Source organism: Poecilia formosa, unplaced genomic scaffold (genome assembly GCF_000485575.1).
Source record: "Poecilia formosa unplaced genomic scaffold, Poecilia_formosa-5.1.2 Scaffold10, whole genome shotgun sequence".
NCBI lineage: Eukaryota > Metazoa > Chordata > Actinopteri > Cyprinodontiformes > Poeciliidae > Poecilia > Poecilia formosa.
In genome coordinates this window covers 4,858,686-4,876,677 of record NW_006799949.1, presented here as the reverse complement: position 1 = coordinate 4,876,677, position 17,992 = coordinate 4,858,686, and the positions used below count along the sequence as shown (strand labels likewise).

General features: G+C 37.6%; 3 protein-coding genes across 5 annotated transcripts in view; all 3 read left to right on the top strand.

Moving 5' to 3' along the window:
• Positions 1-4,721, top strand: part of ftsj3 (FtsJ RNA 2'-O-methyltransferase 3) — an 8,996-nt gene extending 4,275 nt beyond the window's left edge. The window contains exons 10-21 of the mRNA XM_007542574.2: positions 298-384; positions 459-626; positions 722-857; positions 994-1,181; positions 1,945-2,059; positions 2,199-2,280; positions 2,804-2,960; positions 3,104-3,198; positions 3,375-3,477; positions 3,671-3,854; positions 3,970-4,064; positions 4,196-4,721. Coding sequence (XP_007542636.1) covers positions 298-384; positions 459-626; positions 722-857; positions 994-1,181; positions 1,945-2,059; positions 2,199-2,280; positions 2,804-2,960; positions 3,104-3,198; positions 3,375-3,477; positions 3,671-3,854; positions 3,970-4,064; positions 4,196-4,430 — 1,645 coding nt within the window. The 3' untranslated portion in view covers positions 4,431-4,721. The remainder of the gene's footprint in view (positions 1-297; positions 385-458; positions 627-721; positions 858-993; positions 1,182-1,944; positions 2,060-2,198; positions 2,281-2,803; positions 2,961-3,103; positions 3,199-3,374; positions 3,478-3,670; positions 3,855-3,969; positions 4,065-4,195) is intronic.
• A 1,149-nt stretch (positions 4,722-5,870) lies between these two features.
• LOC103131016 (uncharacterized) lies at positions 5,871-10,272 on the top strand. 2 transcript variants are annotated; one of them, XM_007542567.2, is made up of 9 exons: positions 5,871-5,965; positions 6,208-6,295; positions 6,372-6,425; positions 7,213-7,359; positions 7,446-7,545; positions 7,926-8,023; positions 8,183-8,329; positions 8,406-8,777; positions 9,168-10,272. In XM_007542567.2, the coding sequence occupies exons 2-9, from the start codon at positions 6,218-6,220 to the stop codon at positions 9,273-9,275; spliced, it is 1,104 nt and encodes a 367-aa protein (XP_007542629.1). In that variant the 5' UTR covers positions 5,871-5,965; positions 6,208-6,217; the 3' UTR covers positions 9,276-10,272. The 2 variants fall into 2 exon arrangements, with proteins under 2 accessions (XP_007542629.1, XP_007542620.1); XM_007542558.2 differs by having other exon boundaries at positions 5,878-6,295.
• A 696-nt stretch (positions 10,273-10,968) lies between these two features.
• On the top strand, positions 10,969-17,376 carry LOC103131000 (chloride channel CLIC-like protein 1). Of its 2 annotated transcripts, XM_007542547.2 has the most exons (11): positions 10,969-11,285; positions 11,376-11,456; positions 11,553-11,660; positions 12,056-12,166; positions 12,353-12,574; positions 12,865-13,005; positions 13,093-13,192; positions 13,325-13,422; positions 13,979-14,125; positions 14,215-14,829; positions 16,862-17,376. In XM_007542547.2, exons 2-11 carry the CDS (start codon positions 11,409-11,411, stop codon positions 16,961-16,963), a joined length of 1,692 nt encoding a protein of 563 aa, XP_007542609.1. In that variant the 5' UTR covers positions 10,969-11,285; positions 11,376-11,408; the 3' UTR covers positions 16,964-17,376. The 2 variants fall into 2 exon arrangements, with proteins under 2 accessions (XP_007542609.1, XP_007542602.1); XM_007542540.2 differs by having other exon boundaries at positions 10,969-11,456.
• Positions 17,377-17,992: the final 616 nt, after the last annotated feature.

Here is a 17,992-nt window from a genome sequence, read left to right as displayed (position 1 = left end):
TATATATATATAAAATAAACTTTAGAATAAATTTACCAGAAGAACATGAGTTTTTACTATTAAAGAATGGGACCAAACTAAAACACCTAAGTGTCTAAAATAACTCAGACCAAGACACAGCCAAGTTTCATCACATTAATATTAGCTAGCTACACATGCATACTTCTTCTATTAAAATACATAATGACATAATGCAGCTTAATTTTGCTCTGCTTTCGCATTAAAACATTTGATTTCAAGATGTCATTATTGTAAGTTTACATTGGTGTTGATTTTCCCTCCTCTGCATTCATAAAGTTTGTTGCTGAGTTGGAGAGCAAAACTGAGAAGATATCTAGCAAAGAAACTGAAGGAAGAGGCCAAGCAACTTGACCAGGAGATCAGGTAAACACATTTACACAAAGTGAAGTTTCAGTGAAACGTCACAGGGATATATAAACACTCTGCCTTGTTTGTAGTTTAAGTTCAGATGAGGAGGGCATCAACTCAGAAGATGAATCTGATGTAAAGAAGAAGAAGAAGGAAAAAGTGGATGAGAACAAGGAAAAAGAGGATGATGAGGAGGAAGATGAAATGGAGAGAAAACTGGCTGACCTAAAAGCTCAGGAAGTGGCTGAGCTCAAACGGTTAGTTTTTATGTTTCAGGTGCAGCTTAACCTCAGTTTATTTTGCTTTATTTTTATGATGTGTGTATTTACCTTGAGCTTTGGTGCTTCATCAGGAAGAAGAGGAAGCTGCTGAAGGAGAAGAGGAAGCAGAGGGAGAGAGTGGAGCTGAAGATGGACCTGCCGGGTGTCTCCATCGCCGGCACCACCGACTCATCCTTGTTTTCCTTATCCTCTCTCAAGAAGCAGCAGGTTATGATCAAACATAATTAAGAACACTAATGAGCCTCTATCACTGTCAGCTCTTGTTCTCATTTCCACATTGAAGACGACATTGGTCATGTTCTTTATAGATGAATTAAAACCTTCTTTGATATTCTTCCTTTAGGTGCTGACGGATATCTCCAAAGGGGACATGGAGGCTGCGGGTGATCTGGGAGACGGAGACGATGACATCCACCTTTCAGACCAGGACGAAGATGTGGATGAGATTTCTCTGGCATCTGATTTGGATGAAGAAGATTTAGAAGAAGTGGAACAGAAACAAAAAGAGCTGGAAAAGAAAGCGCCGAAGAAGTAAGTGATGGTTTTATCATTCAAGAAGATCTTACAGTGATCCCTCGGCTTTAACGGAGAAGCAACCAGAAACAAAGAAATGTCATATTTTCAGCTTCGATTTAGATTAATAAACAAGTAAAGTTACTTATTCTGCAAGAAAAACACTGAATGCAACAAAGTCTAATAAATTATTAGCCTAAAAGTATAAAGGAAATGGATGTTTAAGCTCCTCACTCTTTGATTTCTAGAAAACTTCCCATCTTGTTGTGTAAATCTGTTTTGTCTTAACATTTTTTTTATGTGCTAACAGCCTTCAATAGAAATACCTTAAAGAAAAATCTGATTATGGTTGTTTAAAACAGAAACTCCTGATAGTGCTGAGACAAACATTTAATTCTTTTTTTTATTATTTAGATTAATACAAAGTATTATGGAAAAATATGGAATACATACATATTAGAGTTTTCAAGCGTTTTAGTATGCAACACGAGCACTTAAAACTACAATAAACCACAGTGAAATGTGTAGGCAACTGTGACATTTGTTCTGAATTATATTTTCCTATTCTTAGTATTTATATCCCCAAAATGTTGTTTTATATTTATTTATTTATTTTTTGGAATCCATACTTAATTAGTAAACACGTGAAAGTAAATCTTGATGAAATCTTCACGATATGTTGTACGGCCCTAATTTTTTTTCTGCCATGTCTGAGACATGGTTTTAAAACATAGTTCAGTTTTGACAGAAAATCATCACCGTCCCTATTTTTATTACTCAGAGTGAAGTTCATGGAGGAAGCTGAGGAGGAAGAGGAGCAGGACGGTGGCTTGCTGGTGGAACTGGAAGGAAAAAATGAGAAGTTGGAGCGAGAAACAAACATGTGGTTCAGCAAGGTTAGTCCATGCATGCATTTTTTCCTAATTCAACTTCTGCAAGTATAAGTTGTATTTCACTTCATATCACATTCCTTTAATTGGATGTTTAAATCCATTTCACACTCGGTTGGCATCTCTGTTTTCGTTCCTTCTTCAGGGCATCTTTTCAGAAATTGACCTGGAAGGTGATGCAGGGCATGAACTCAAACAGTCTGAGTGGCTCCAAAGCAAACAGTCAGGTAAACGATCGTCTCTTATCCTTCTTATCTCAGAAAAATGAAAAAGTGTTTGCAGATTTCTTTTGTTTTTGCTTTTTGGTCACATTTCACTGTGAAGATAGCTTGAGTTATTTCAGTCTTCAAACTGCCATTACATTTATTTGCTTTACTAACTTTATCACCTGTATTAACTTTTCAACTCAACTTGACTGCATTGTTTAGTCACCAATATTATCTCTGTAAACTACTCATTCGTGTTCAAAAACCTTTTTAAGTGGTGGAATTGATACAATTTTACTAATAGTGGGTCAAAATTTCTCTATTGATGTAAAACACTCATTACCAGTAATGGCCAGTAATGGCTAAAAGCAGCTATTATATCTATTTTTTCACACGGGGCCACATTAGTCTGAATTACAGCAGTTTGTGTTTACTATTAAAGTGAAACTGCTGTGACAATATCTGCAGAAAAAATTTTATCAGGTTACTATTTTACAGCTCTGTAAATCTGTTAAATCAGTTTTTTTTTTTTTTCGTTTTGTAGGGAAGGGGAGAAAGAGGAAAGCTGAAGAAGAGAGTGAAGATGAAGTAGAAGACAAGGAAGAAAAAGAGGAAGTTGCTCCTGCAGAGGTGGAAACTCCAAAACCGTCACAGGAAGCAGCAGAGGAAAGCGACTCGGACGACAGCAGCGATGATGAAAAGTAAAACTTGATTTTCTCTGACTGTGTTGCATTTCCTCCAAAATGCACAGAGTTAATGGAAGGAAATTTTAAGTTTAAATAGTTGAGCACTGCTGCCGCAGCCACAGTGCACTGATAAGCAAGTCTCACTTGTTTTGTTTCAGTGAGATTACAAAAATGAAGCAAGCCAGGGGATCCGGAGGGGCATCAGGAGGAGCTGAAGATGACAACTTCCAGGTCGTTCCTGTTGAAAGCATCAGTGAGTATTAAAGCCTCCATGAGAACAGAGAAATGTAAGTTTTGTGGGGGAAAGAGCAACATTTTATCAGGCTGGGACACAAGAAGTCAAATGCTGAAACCTTAGCTTTCTCCTACTGCAGAATTTGTTTAATAGTTGTCGAACTTTGCATTAAAACTGTTTCCTTCGGTTTCCAGGTAAAAAAGCCCGTATCCTGGACGCAGAGGGTCTGGCACTCGGCTGTGAGATCGCTACATCCAAGAAGAGAGCCAGAGATCTGGTAGACCACTCCTTCCACAGGTAAATGTCTGCTTTTGGAAGTCATACTTCATAAATGTGCATCCTTCTTCCAGCAGATAACACACAAAACTATTATTATTATTATTATTACTGTTTCTTGATACACTAGGCACAATATGAACCACACTGTTGGGTTGGATGAATTTGCATATTTTGAGTCCGTACAGAGGGGCTGATGGTTTCTGCTTTGCAGGTTTGCCAACTCTGACGAGCCATGGGAAGTACCGGAGTGGTTCCTGGATGATGAACGCAAACACAGGAAACGGCCAGTGCCTGTTACCAAGGAGATGGTGGAGGAATACAAACAGAAATGGAAAGAGATCAATGCCCGGCCAATCAAACGGGTGGCTGAAGCGAAGGCCAGGAAGAAGAGAAGGGTAAGAGAAAAATTCTGTGAAACTTGGTCAGATTGAAGATATACAGGAGGATTGACATCATTGTAATTTAGAGAATGGACAGAGATTAAGTCCAGTTTCTGTTGGATTCCTCTAGATGCTGAAGAAGATGGAGCAAGCCAAGAAGAAGGCCGAGGCTGTCGTCAACACTGCTGACATTTCTGAAAGAGAGAAGATGGCTCAGCTGAAGAGGTTTGTTTTGACAACTGTGAGACTGGAGCTGCAGTCGTTTACTGGTTGATGCTAACTTAAAAAAAAAAAAAAAAAAAAATATATATATACACACACACACTAATCAAGTTTCTTTTTCCTCATTCTGTCAGTATCTACAAAAAAGCAGGCGTGAAAAAGGAAAAAAGAGAAGTAACGTACTTGGTAGCCAAAAAAGGTGTTGGGAAGAAGGTGAGTCGGCCTCGTGGAGTGAAGGGACTCTTCAAAGTGGTGGATGGACGCATGAAGAAGGACATGCGGGGGGTGCAGAGAAAAGAACAGCGAGCAAAAGGAGGAAAAGGAAAAGGACGACAGCCTAAGGGTGGTAAAGGGAAGAGAGGAAAATAAATCTGAACTTTCTCCTTCTCTTTTACACATACACATCAAGCTTCTTTGTGATGAACACATGAACTGGAGTTTATTTTTAAATACTGTTTTCAGGTAAATATGACTGAAAGAGTATTTAAGCCAGAACTTTGGACCTGTTGTGGTGGTGTTTATGCTGATGTTACTATTACATCTTTTTTAAAGATGCTGTTCCTCCCAGCAGATGAACTGCAGTTCATCCTAACTACAGTAAATGCATTCATAATGTTTTGTAAATATTTACAATTTGACAATAAATCTTTTGCTCAGACTAGTTGGTAAGTGCTTGTTTTTATTTTCACGTTTTGTTTTATATTTGGTTTAGACAGATCTCTAGGTCCGAGGTCTTTAAAAGTTTGGAAAACTCTGACGTTTGTGATGCTGTGAAAACAACAATCACTAACAGAATTCTTCATTTTTTACTTTTTTGTCACATTATAATGTTTCATTATAACATTACAATGTTTCAAATCATTGAACAAACTTTAATGCAAGGTAGATAATCAAATTAAATACAAAATACAGTTTTCAAATTATTATTAAACTATTTTTTGTTATAAAAGTTGCAGGTAGTCACCACAGGTGGTGATTACATACATTTGTGTTCGATGATATATGATGATGGATATTTATATTCAGCCTCTTGACCGTAATCTTTTGTAATAGTGAAGTGGGTAACAGTCGACATGTTTATCTGCGCATGTACGTAGGTTATTACGGTAGGCGCCAAAAAACATGGCAATGTTTTCTTGTTCTCCGACCAGAAATTATAAGTACTCATTTTATTACATAGTAAGCAAATTATTATTGAGTTATAATATTGCTAATAACATGATTTACTGTGACTACAGGTACATAGGCTACAGTTCTTAATTTAAATTAAATTGAAATTCTTTTTTTTTTAATGAGGAGTCCTAAATTTAGTTTACTTCCTTAGAGGATTATGCTAAACTTTCTTCATAGTTATGATTCGACTTATACAACCTCTGGATCTTGTCTAAATATTTGCATAATTTTATGATGTAATTTATTTAAGCTAATTCAATTCTGCTCATATATTATCTATTTGACATTAGCACCACAGGCACAAAGTTGTTTACAACAAACCTGAACAGGAGATACAATGATGTCTTGTACTTTCTATGTGAAACTAGCGCAAAGCTCACTTTTCAGTTATCTGGAGAAAATGAAATGCATCTGCTTAAATGTTTTTATTTTATTGTATTAATTTGGAAAAATAACAGTAAAATATACTGTAAACAAATATTTGCCTTTTTTAAAAAAAAATCTTATCACTTATTTTGAGCATTTTATATCTTAAAGAGTCATACAAACCAGTGAAGTATTTGGGAGTCTTTATCGTAAATTATGTTGAGCGAGAGCATTTAAAAGAAGGCGGAGCGCATAGGACTCTATATCGGACAGCTCCTCCTCATAAACTTAGCAGCCCATTTACGTAGTACACCGGGCATGTCGACAGCAATACCTTAGTCGCCATTAAATCTCGATATTTCACTGTGAGTTTTTACGGTTCGTCTCTCCTCGCCATATTCCTTGGACACCGCTCTGTTTTTTTTCCGATAAATAAGTTCGTCGAGCGTGCTGTCACTTTCGGTTGATACTTAGGTTTAGGTTAGAGGTGCTGTGAAGTCCGCCACTTATCATCATCCGTTTTATTTTAGTTTGGCTGAAAGTCTTGTATTGTGAAAACTGGAATTTGGCATTATCAACCAGCTTTTATTGCTGCTGTTGTTCCCAGGCGTGTACAGATGGACGACGAGTGGCTAGACCCTTATGACATGCTCAACTATGATGCAGTTGCCAAAAAAATGCGAAAGACGATAAAGGTTCGTTTATATCTATTTTTTATGCAGACATTTTTATTTAAAAATGAGTCCTAGCGTTCATTTTCTCTGTATTCAGACTGAGCCACACTGGAGATCCACTAGTCAACATGTGGAGGATCTGCAGAGGCAGGTTAGTGCTTCAACAACGGCGCTTGCAGAAACACCGTTTTTAAAAATGCTCAAAATAAATGTAATTGTGATATGAAATATATTGTGGTATACACACACTCACACGCACATCATCAACATTAAAATGTTTGACATCAGAAATGTTTGACGGCTGCATGGTGTGGCAGGTGGTGTAACTTTCCTTGCATCATAAAAGTCCCGAGTTATACTAATTTTGGCTTGAGGTCTTAGTGCGTGGATAATTAAAATGTTTTTTGCAGTAGTTGCCTTTATTCATCAATCAAATGTGGGACAGCATAATCGGGATATATATCTGGTGCACTTGCTCTAACCTAACACATGGAATTAGCACATTTATTTGAGAAGAATAGTGAATAAACATTAAGAGATAGGGAAACCGGTGAGGAATAACTTGAGGAAGTTATGTCCCACCTTTTGACTGTCACATGGAGCACTGCTCAGTCCATCACCTGGAAGCAGAAGAGCAGGGATGTTTTTCCTTAGAAGGGACACGGAAGCTAATAAGAGATGAAGGTGAGATGGGTAAAACAAAAATAAATGATCAATCCTGCTTTCACATTTTTATTTTGCATAAAAAGAAGTGGAAACTGTAAGTGAATTTATGGATTACTAAAAGAACTACACATAAAACATTGTTTAAAATGTATTTGAAGACACCACTTTGAAATCCAACTTTAACTAAAGTTGTTGACATCTGTCTCTTTCATGCCTTAAAGAATAAATGTTCCCCATCTCGTTTACCTGCTATTGCCGCCCTCTTTTTCCAGATCGGGATGCTTGTTTTGAGTCTGTTAGCCATCATCTGCAACCAGAAGTTTTCTGGTCCTCTAATCTTCTGGCCCTTGAAATTCATCAGGGTGCTGATTTTTTACTTCCTTGTCAGTATTCCTTGGAGTTGGTTCTGTCTGTACCAGGTAAACCAGAGCACCTTTGCTTCTCTAGCTTTGTGTTTAGCAGTCATCCAGTGTTCAACCGTCAAATGCTTTCAATGTTTGCTCAGGTTGCCTTCATTGAGCATCAAAACATCATCAGAGAAACAGTAAACCTCAATAAAGAATGTAAAGGAATAGAAGAAATGGATTGGACCGATGGTTTGAAAGGTAGGATAACACTTATGAATGCATAGCAATGCAAACTAATGAAGTTATACTGATTTGTTATCTTCACTTGTTTGAAAGATTATTGAGTGATATAGAGTTTCTATATCTTTGAATCCGTCCTCTCTGTGATTCACCCTGTAAAAGGTAAACCAGGTGGTTCACAGCTGAATTACAGCAAACCCTGAAAATGTTTTTATATTACCGTAAATGTTGTATCTTCCAATTCTTTGGTGGGAGGAGATTTTGTGACATAAGTCAGGTTTGAAAGGGAAACCCGTTTTTGATTACATAGTATTTAAATGTTGTAGATGATGTGATTTAAAGTTGTCTAAGCTCGTTTTTGGTCAGGCTAATTAAACTATTTTCATGCTAATCTGCAGAGTGGTTCAGGTCCACCAGGCCTGTCCATGACGACCCCTGTAAAGATTACTATGCTTTTTTTAGAATCAATCCCCTCCTTCTTGTACGTCCAATCAAGGTGGGTCACATGGTGTATGTGTTTGTGTGTCTGTTCTGTACAAAAACAGTAAAAAAAACAGCAGCTATGACTTTGTCCTGCTAGTTCCCAGTTTTGGAATAGTTCTGTCTCTAATTGGATAGTTCTAATTATTTGTTCTTAACATTATTTTCTGTTTAGGTTGTATCATTTACATTCAGGATTTTAATGAAAGACCCACTAAGACACTTTGGGGAGGGGTTAAGTGAGCTTCATCGAGCAATCCTAAACCATCTGCCAGTTACCCTTCAGTTTCTAGTCTTCATGATCATCATGCTCGTCATTTCGGTAATGAGAAGCCAAGGTTTCATGAACCCTGGATATATGATCACTTTACTGACATTTGTGTTTTATTGATACACAGTGGTTCCTGAAAGAGAGTGTAGAGCCTGGCCCGCAGCACTACACCAAGACACCAGTGAATAAGCTGCAAGATCTTCCTTCAGGAGTGAAGGATGGTGATCGGATGTCTGCGTCTGACCAGGGTTGTGACGAAGCTGCTGATAAAAGTCTTGTCGATAACATGGGAAGTAGCATCGCTGCAGAGACATTGGGCTTTGTCGAACCTAAACTTAGAAAAACCGAGAACAAAGAAAATGTTGAGGCGATGGAGAATCCCTCTGTTAGTTCAAGGCTCACAAGCCAGCAGGAGAAACGTGAGAAGTCTGCTGCCGACACTGATGAACCAGCCAGCTTGTGCCCAGTCAACGTGACTCCTTCACAGGCTGATCTGGAGGTGGGTTCTTTTGAAAATGTATAAAACCATGTCAAATAACATGTTTTAAAACTGTGACAGTTGTTTGAATACAACATAGATAATGAATGCCGACCATATTTATATAACACATCATAATAATAGAACATAAATATTATGCACTAATTATATTTACTTATATATTCACGTTGTCTAAAAGAAGAAAACAAGCTTAATAAGGATGTGTTTATTTATGTTTCAAACTTGTTCAAACTTGACGAGCCAATTGCAATAATAATGTGCAGTTGAGAAAATAATTCTCATAAATGATCTTGTTTTCTTTTATAAATTTAACATAAGGTGCTTTTTGTTTTTTTTTATTATAAATTTGGAGTTGTTTTATTGTAATCAATTATAAAACCATTTCTGCAGGACAAAGAAGACTTCATGGAAGACGACGCGTCCTCCATGCCTCTAAGGCCGTCTTTTAAGCTGCTACCGACTTCTGTTGAGGAGACAAGTCCAAAGTTAGTGGATTAGACTTCAAAGCAAAGTTTGTTGTTCAGAATTTATCTGCATTTAACGGCTTGACTCATATTTGGATTGTAGAATCGTCTCGAGAACAGTAAAATGTCTTCTCTGTGATAAGCTGAATGTAGGCGCAACAAGACACTTTGCTCCTTTATCAGGAGTGTTTTATTTTTCTTTAGATACAAAGGGAAATGTTCCCTGATGCACAAGACTTAATATTACCACTGTGATTAATACTAGTTGTATTACATTTGCAAGAAAAGGCTGTTGAAGAAACATGCGAGCAATAAGCAAAAAATGTTTAAATAAGACAAAATAAATTAATCGTTTAGTATTTTTATTTTTAAAAGAAAATAATGTATTTTTTTGTTATGAACAATTGGTAGCCATTTATTGTAACTGCACAATTCATACATTCAGAAACACCTTTAAGGTAGACAATTAGGACTATATGGAGAGTTAGAAAGTTATAAATGTTACTTTATAAAGATAAAAAAAAATACTTTTTGCTGAGTATTCAAAGAAATGTTAATCAGTGACTCAACTCCATTTCATGTTTTAGTGTTGTTTGTTGGTTCACTGTGATTTTGTTTTCGGTAAGAAGTAGATATTTCTACAATCGGATGGAAATATTTTTCTCGATGTGAAAAATTACTTTGAATGTGTATTTTTGTCTGTATTAAAACAACCAGAATTAATGTGTCTATGTTACCTAGAAGTTTGTTTTGCTGTTCATCATCAGGTAAATTAAAAAAATTGGTGAGGCTTTGCAGCTGTGGTTGACAGACGTTTTATTACAGTGTATGCAGTGCAATTTGGTCTTCTTCTGCTGAAATAGACCTGAAATGGGAGTTTCTGCATTATTGCAGCCCATGTAATACTAACGTGCAATTTTGAGGGTTTTGTTAATTAACTGGAGTTTAATATTTTATGCTTTTACCTCAGCAAAGTGTTGCCATGTATAGAAATTGTGTAAAATAAAAAACTGGATTTCATAATTTGGTTCAAGCTTCTCATTCTTTATTGGAATATATCCTTTTTGAGTGTCACTCTACATCAAACACAATGAGCTCAGTACTTGAGCAGGAGGAGCAATTTTATTGCTCTTCCGTTATTTTTCCTGTTTCTAAACCTTATTGTATATGACTTTTAAGACACCACCTAAAATGTTTCCAACTTAAACTACTTTTAATTATTTGTTTAAATTACGCTGTAGACTTACATGAGGCTTATCTCTTACTTGGACCTGTTCAGTATATAAAAAGGGGAGATGGAGGGATGATCTTAATGGTTTAAATTGAGGTTGAGTTGTTTGGGGCTCTATAAAATATTTACTTTCCAATTCTTCTTTGTGTTACTATTTCTTGAGAAATAATCTAATTCAGTCAAATTCAAGGTTGATGTTTTAAAAATCTAAATCTTTAGTTTCAGATAATGAAAATGAAGGTGGAGTTAATCTGATATCGCTAAAAGGCATTTACTTCCTTGTAGTTTTAGATGTACTCTAAGAACCCTAATTGCATAAACTATATAACCAATTCAAAGCCTTTTAATGGTTTGGCTATTGACTGAATATTTTAAAAACACATTTGAGAAGGCAATCAGTGGTTTCTTATTTCCACTTTATTTTGAGAGACATCAGTTTTAAATATTTTTTTTATGACAAACTGCATTTCCCATAATCCCTTAAGCTGCTTCCGGTTTTTTTTAAAGTAGCCGAAACCGGATCTTTCCTGGAAAAAAATATTTCTGAATTACATCTCTCCGTCCAGTTGATGGCGGTAATACACCAAGTTTGTAAACCGCCAGTAAACGCTATAGAAGAAGAAAAAGATCTTTCCTGGATCCTCTGTTACTTCGTGTTGTTGTGCGGTTGGAAGCGTTTATGTGGCGGTAACTTTTACTTTCGGTAACGCAGTAATGTTTTAAATGAGGACATGAACAAAAGTTGGTGTCTCGATAGGCTCTTTGTCGCTGTAGCTGTATCCTCTCGACATAATTGCTTTAGTTCGTCTTGAGGTGGGCTGGAGCTGCTGTTTAGTTGGTCCTCTGTACAAAATGCTGTTCTTACTGCTGCTGTGCTACCTGTCACTGTCTGCTCGGGGTCAGGAAGCAGACGACGACTGGCTGGATCCTTACGACATGCTCAACTACGATTCCAGCACCAAAACGATGAAGAAATCACCCGAGGTTGGTTAATACACAAACTCGTTGAGTGGTATGAAAAATATGGTGATGTCTCTGGTTCTGGTGCCGTATTCAGCCTGTGGGTGTGTTACTTCCCAGCCAACAACCTTTACCAACGTGGTCACCAAAAGAAGAGAGTACGTCCAGGACCAGACCCAGGCTGAGCTGACGACCTGTAATCAGCAGATGGAGGATCTGCAGAGACAAGTTAGTGCTCACCAAAGTTAGAGACTTAAACGTAAAATGTTCACTTTCCTTCAGCCTCACAGCAGCAGACACTAAAGATGGCAGCTATGTATGCTGGATTCAGAAACGTGTAAAGAAGCATAATATAAAGACTTACCAAACGAGTTTTCATGTTTTTTTTGAAAGAATGAATAAAAATAGTAAACCATTTTATTTTGTAAACAGTAACCGTAGCATTGTTGCCTTGCAAGAAGTTTCCTGGGATTGAATCCCGATTTTGTGTGTAGAGTTGACATTATTCTTCCTGTGTATGTGTGGTTTCTCTCTGGGTACTCTAGCTTCCTCACACAGTCCAAAAACATTAGTGTTAGTATGAATGTACAGAAAGTCATCTGTATTGTTTTACTTTGCTTTAGATTGAGGACCAGACGAAGGAGATGGCGCGAATGTCACAACAGCCTACCTGCAGCCCAGTGTTCAAGCGGTTCCTCAGCAGGCTGTTGAAGGAAATACAAAGACTTGGTGTGGTGGGTCCTGATTTAATACAAGCCATTATAAATCATTATTATGGTGTCCATTATAACTGGATTCACTATGAAGCACAGTAGCTTTTGGTGTTTTTTTTATATGAATGAACCCAAAAAGCTTATTAACACACTAAACAAAACAAAAACAATCAATTTTCTGTCTTTATTTTTTTTCAATCTCATCAGCCAACTGACTCGTCGGATGTCTTCTATGATGCCAAAATCAAGCTGTCCAAACAAGCCATGACTGAAATTGAGTCACTTCTGGAGGGCGAGGATCGATGGAGAACGGGAGCTCTGGACAATGCAGTCAGTCAGATTTTGGTGGACTTTAAACAACATGATTATGAGGGTTGGAAGTGGCGTTTTGAAGATTCCTTCGGTGTGGAGCTGGATACAGTATTAAAGGTATTGATTTTCTTTTGCATGTATAGTATTTTTAGTAGGTTACAGGTCAGCTGGCCTTGTATATCTCGTAAGTAAGTCAAAGGTCAAGCCTGCAGTCAGATTTTTTTTTTTTACCTTTCTTAAACATTAACCAGCAATAAAAGTACATTTCTATACTGTAATTGAGGTTTTAACCAGGTGTAGCGTTAAATAATAATAACTAGACTGACTAAAACCTTCTAAGTGTCTTCTATAAGCTTTAGGTGTTAAGTTATTTATGTTAACTCTCGTTTCTTTTCCCTGTTTTGCAGATCATGATACTTGTTCTCATTATATCAACCATAATATGCTCCCAGCTGTGGTCAGCCGTCTCCTGGTTGGTCCAGTTCAGGAGGATGTTTGCCGTTTCCTTCTTTGTCAGTATAATCTGGAACTGGTTCTATCTGTACCAGGTGAAAATGAGCTCTTCCAGGTGTTTTGCTGTTTTATTTCGCTGCCATGCAGAGCTTAGGAATAATGTGCTTTTCTTGCTTAATCAGACTGCTTTCGCTAAGCACCAGAACGACATAGTACAGATGGAAAACTTTAATGAAAAATGCACCGGCGTGAAGAAAATTAACTGGAGGGATAATCTAAAAGGTAAGCCGTCGAGCATAATCACACATATTCGACGAAAGCCGGATCAGTTGGTTCAACTTAATATTTGCCCAATTCAGTAAAAGAAATGCTCTTTTAACTGTTGCATGAATTATTTATTTTATTACTCTCCAGAGTGGTTCAGAACCACCTGGACTCTGCAAGATGACCCCTGCAAAAAATACTATGAAGTCCTCATGGTTAACCCCCTCCTGCTGGTGCCTCCAACCAAGGTAGGCATTATTGTTGATGGATGTGTTAATGTTTGTTGAGGGGGTAAACGGACCTGTTATAACCCTTGAAGCATCTGCCTAGTATTATGTAAAAGCTTAATCATGCTGCCAGGTTATTCACATTAGCATAATCATGACACGAAAACTAGGACCTGTGCAGCAGGTCTTTACATGAATCGTGCTGTTGAAACGTATTCCTTCCCTGACAGATTTCTTTCTTTTTTTGCCTCACTTAAATATTTGAGATCACCTAAAAAGCTTAATACCAGACAAGTAAAAAATAGCATTCAATAAAAGTAGACGGCAAAAGCATGCAATAATGTTGGTGAATGTTGTTGTGTTCAATACTTAGCTAAATCGTGTTTTCGTATTCCTGCTTTGAGTTAACTGCAGACATAGATGTCTGACTTTGAACATTTTATCCAGCTAGTAATGAAACTTATTTTCATGTTAAAATGTTTTTTCTGTTGTTGTTTTACTTGTTGTTAAACATCAACTTTCACTTGCGTTATTATAATGTTTAATCCTTAATTACTTTATTTATTTTTTTTTTTAGGCTATTTCAGTCACCATCACAACCTTCATCACAGAGCCGCTGAAGCATTTTGGGCAGGGAATCAGCGAGTTCCTCAGGGAACTCCTCAAAGATCTCCCGGTTACGCTGCAGATCCCAGTCCTCATCACTATTGTGCTTTCTATTTTGGTAAGCACACGTCATCACACTTAGTAACGAAATAAGGTGAAAGGTAAAGGCGATGGATCTTTTGACAGGTATGTTTGACTCTCACCCAGGTGGTTATGTATGGAAGTGTGCACGCAGCCTTTCAGCATGGCATCATGGCGCCTTTTCGCCGCCCTCGCAGGGATCCACCTCCTGCAGAGCTGGAGCATAACCAGCGTCCTCCTCCCAGGATTGAGAACCGTGACTACCTGGCTGGAGGAGACGCACCTGCTCACGCACCTCCACTTGCAATTGCTCAACAGCACAGCTCACGGCAGCAAGGCGATAATGCGAGTTTGGACAGGAACCACATTCACTGCAGACGACCCAACAGGGTCAAGGAGGAAAAAGCACCAATCGGTGTGGAGACTCTAAAAGCTGCAGACCCTCGGTTCAGCGAGGATGAACTAGATGGTGAGCAGCATGAGGAAAGGCTTGAAGTGGAGAACGCTTCTGCTAACTCAGGGTCTGAAGACCAGCAGGAGGCCCCGGAGGAGGTAGAAAAAGAAAATGCTGCTGCTCAAAAGGACCAACCAAAAAACCAACAAAATGAATCAAATTCATCACAAGCAAAGAAGAAACAGATACAAACAAAGCAGACAGGTTCTAAAGATGAACCCAGAAAAGACGTTGCAGTAAAGCCACCCCAGCCAGCAGACATACAGCCTTCACAGACTGATGTTCAGGTGAGTTGTTTTTAATTTGCATCAAACTAGTTCTGATTAGAAGATTTATCATAGTTTTTAAGTGTCCTTTCAATTGTGAGTGTGGTTTCACTGCTGCAGTGCCATGCATGCACAAACAGGAGGCCGAATAATAACTGCAACATAAACTGGTAAAGACCTGAGTTTTTGGGAGTTTTTTGTTGCTTTAAAATCTGTGTTTCTGCTTGCTAAATGTTATGACATGTTAGTGAATGTGTTTAGAATTCAATTCTTAGATTTATTTTTAAATGCATATCCACATTAGGATTAAGATCAGCCGGTGTTGGTCATTTTAACATCTGTGTCGATCCGATACGTAATAACATTTTGACATTAGTGGCCAATGTTTATTTCTATATGATTGACTTTTGTGTAGTGTTTTGCGAGGGGGGTTGGCCATGTTGTGTTTGTTTGTTTCATGTGATAGTGATGCAGTGCAGGATTGTTATGTGTTTCACTGAAGAAGAGAGTTAGTGTCACTGGTGTGGTCATTTTTTCAGTGTGTTGAAATACTGAAATATATTTACTAACAAAAACAATATTGATAAATATAGGTTACCAGCCATAACAGCAATATTAATAAAATGTTTGCATTTTTTAAGACTTTATAGTTGGTGTTCAGATATTAATCTAACAGTCTTTCAATAACACATGATCATCAAGTGATATTTTCAAATTTCCTGTCAACTTGAAACATCTTTTAACTCAAAACAACAACCAGCCGCTGGATGAATGACTGCCCCAGCACCCAACCACCAGGCTTAGCAAGTTTTCTGGGGGAAACCTATCAGGTGTTTGCTGAAAGCTCCTTCATTATCTTCTACATGTGCTTCTTATCTGGCATATTGCATCTGGGGGGAAGATGCTGGTTCATAGTGATGTTTGTTTTTAGTTTTCTCAGAAAGGCCTCTTGGTTTGTTTCAATATTGCAGTGCTGTTGTTCCACCACATGAGGTCATCAGAGATGTAAACTTTTAGAGGCTTATTCACTCTTCCTTCTGAAAGTGTGCTGCTGGTAAACAGATCTTTAACTCCAGTCGTCTGATATCATCTTGTGTATTTTATCCTCACTGAGCATCATAAGGTCTCCTGTACCTCATCCAAAAGCTGAGCAGTCGACACAGTCAAATGGTTGCATGAAATTTGTATTTCCACACAACTTTCATGCAACAGCGCAGACCACCTTGGTGACACCCCTCCATCTTCAGTATATGTCATGCTCCGACCCGCTTGACTTCCCCCTCCCTCTCTGCATCTGCCGTTTTGCTTTCACAAACTAGACACCAAGAAAGTGCCACATCTATTTTCAGACAGCTGCATCCCTTGACAACAGCATTGCATTTTCCATCCATGAGTTTTACCCACATGACAGTCTTTGTAGTTGTTCATTGAAAAATTGCACATATAACTATAATTCCTTGCTGTGTCAGATCAATGCTCCTCAAAAGAATTAAAACAGATAGTGGAAGTGGACAAGTTGAAGCAAATATTAGCATTGCTGTCCTAGTGCATTTCTGCATAAAATGTGGCCACAAACCTTTGACCAATCACACAACGCATCACACAGAGCTCTGAGCGAAATAGTTTAACCCAGGCCTGACGTTGCGTCATGCCTCGGTGCGAACAAAACGGTGAGATTTGGCTACATCAATCAGAGCCAATTTCAACATTTTGGATGAATCATGGGAGAACCTGTTGTTGTCTGCACCAGCCCTGTAGCTTTTTGAGTTTCTCCCTTTGGCTGTTTTATGGGAATGATGGATTAATGTAAACTACTATAGTATCACAAAAAAAATTAATGACTATGTGAATCAAAGTTAATATGATAACAGCATAAACGGCAGTGGACTGGGCACACACCCTTGAGGCATCCCAGCATTGGGGATGATGGAGTTAGAGATGTGTTTTCCAAAGACAAGTGGTGGCGTTTATTCGGAGCAGGAAACGTGTCTCCATTAGGCCAACGCATACACAAGCTGCTTGTAAAACTTAAATGTCAATCTTGTCCCTGCAGGATCCAGGAGCCTCAGGAGAAGAACAGACCCACTCGATATCACAGACGGGAATAGAGACGGTTGGAGTTCCTGTTCAAGAGACAAATCCAGCAGCAGAGTAAATACTGCTGATCAAAACAGCAAGTTTTATACCATCAGTGACTGGTGCTATTTGGTCGTAGAGCAAATGGCTTATAAATGTTGGACTGTGGATATTTATTCAACTGTACAGTTCATTTTCTGCTTTGTGCTCACATTTGTTGAATGGCTGCTTGTGTCTTTGTACGGTTTTACTTTGTCTTTTAAGGTAAAAAGAGCAGATCACTGAGTTACACCGCAGCCTTTCTTCAACAGCATCAGGATGATGGGAATTTCAGAGCTGTGCTGTTGTTTTACAGGTGGATAATAATGATGCTACTAAAGTTTAATTAAGAGTAATATCAGATTTTTATTTTTAATTGAACTTCCAAATAAATGTTTTTTTAATTAATGAATCCAGCCTTTATGGAAATAAAGTTCATATTGTTTGGATGTATATTGTGTTTGAAGGTTCAAATGGTGGCATTGTACTAAGTATCAAGTTGAATATTTTGAAGAAAGAATAAATGTTTGCATTAGAATGATTAAGAAAAACTAGGTGGAGGGAAATGAAAGGTGAGTTTTATTTTAAAAAAATCAGCACATAAAATACTAAAATGCTTAAAAAAAAACCTAAGTGGTGGAAAATGGATGAAAACTCAACAGTTTACAAACATTAAATCATTTTCTGCAGTCTATTTATAATTGAACAAATGTAATCGTTGAGAGCAATATAGAAAATGTTATTGAATCTGAGATTTTGGCTGTATTCAAACAGATGCAAATTATTGTTCACTTTCATAGTTGATCAGAGTTTCACATTGTTTTCCATTTTGGGCGCAACCTTTGGCAAATATATTCGCCTCCTTGAGGCACAAATATGGTTGAATTTAAAGTGAAACTTTTAAGATATTTTAAAAAAAAAAATCTATATTTCTATGCAATCTAAACCTAATTTTTTTTTTTTTGTTGGAAAATAATCCAAACGTTCACTTTATCAAAACACATGGCTATATTTTTAATAAGCCAGGGACCTTTTGAAGGGAGTTTGACGTCCTGATACCGGCTATAAT

What these genes read in the sequence shown, in the direction of transcription:
- LOC103131016 (XM_007542567.2), top strand. Translation starts at nt 6,218, where the DNA reads ATGGACGACGAGTGGCTAGACCCTTATGACATGCTCAACTATGATGCA. An exon ending in TGGAGGATCTGCAGAGGCAG is followed by an intron (nt 6,426 to 7,212) that starts GTTAGTGCTTCA and finishes CTCTTTTTCCAG; the next exon opens with ATCGGGATGCTTGTTTTGAG. An exon ending in GTTGGTTCTGTCTGTACCAG is followed by an intron (nt 7,360 to 7,445) that starts GTAAACCAGAGC and finishes ATGTTTGCTCAG; the next exon opens with GTTGCCTTCATTGAGCATCA.
- LOC103131000 (XM_007542540.2), top strand. Translation starts at nt 11,325, where the DNA reads ATGCTGTTCTTACTGCTGCTGTGCTACCTGTCACTGTCTGCTCGGGGT. An exon ending in AGCTGGATACAGTATTAAAG is followed by an intron (nt 12,575 to 12,864) that starts GTATTGATTTTC and finishes CCTGTTTTGCAG; the next exon opens with ATCATGATACTTGTTCTCAT. An exon ending in TGCTGGTGCCTCCAACCAAG is followed by an intron (nt 13,423 to 13,978) that starts GTAGGCATTATT and finishes TTTTTTTTTTAG; the next exon opens with GCTATTTCAGTCACCATCAC.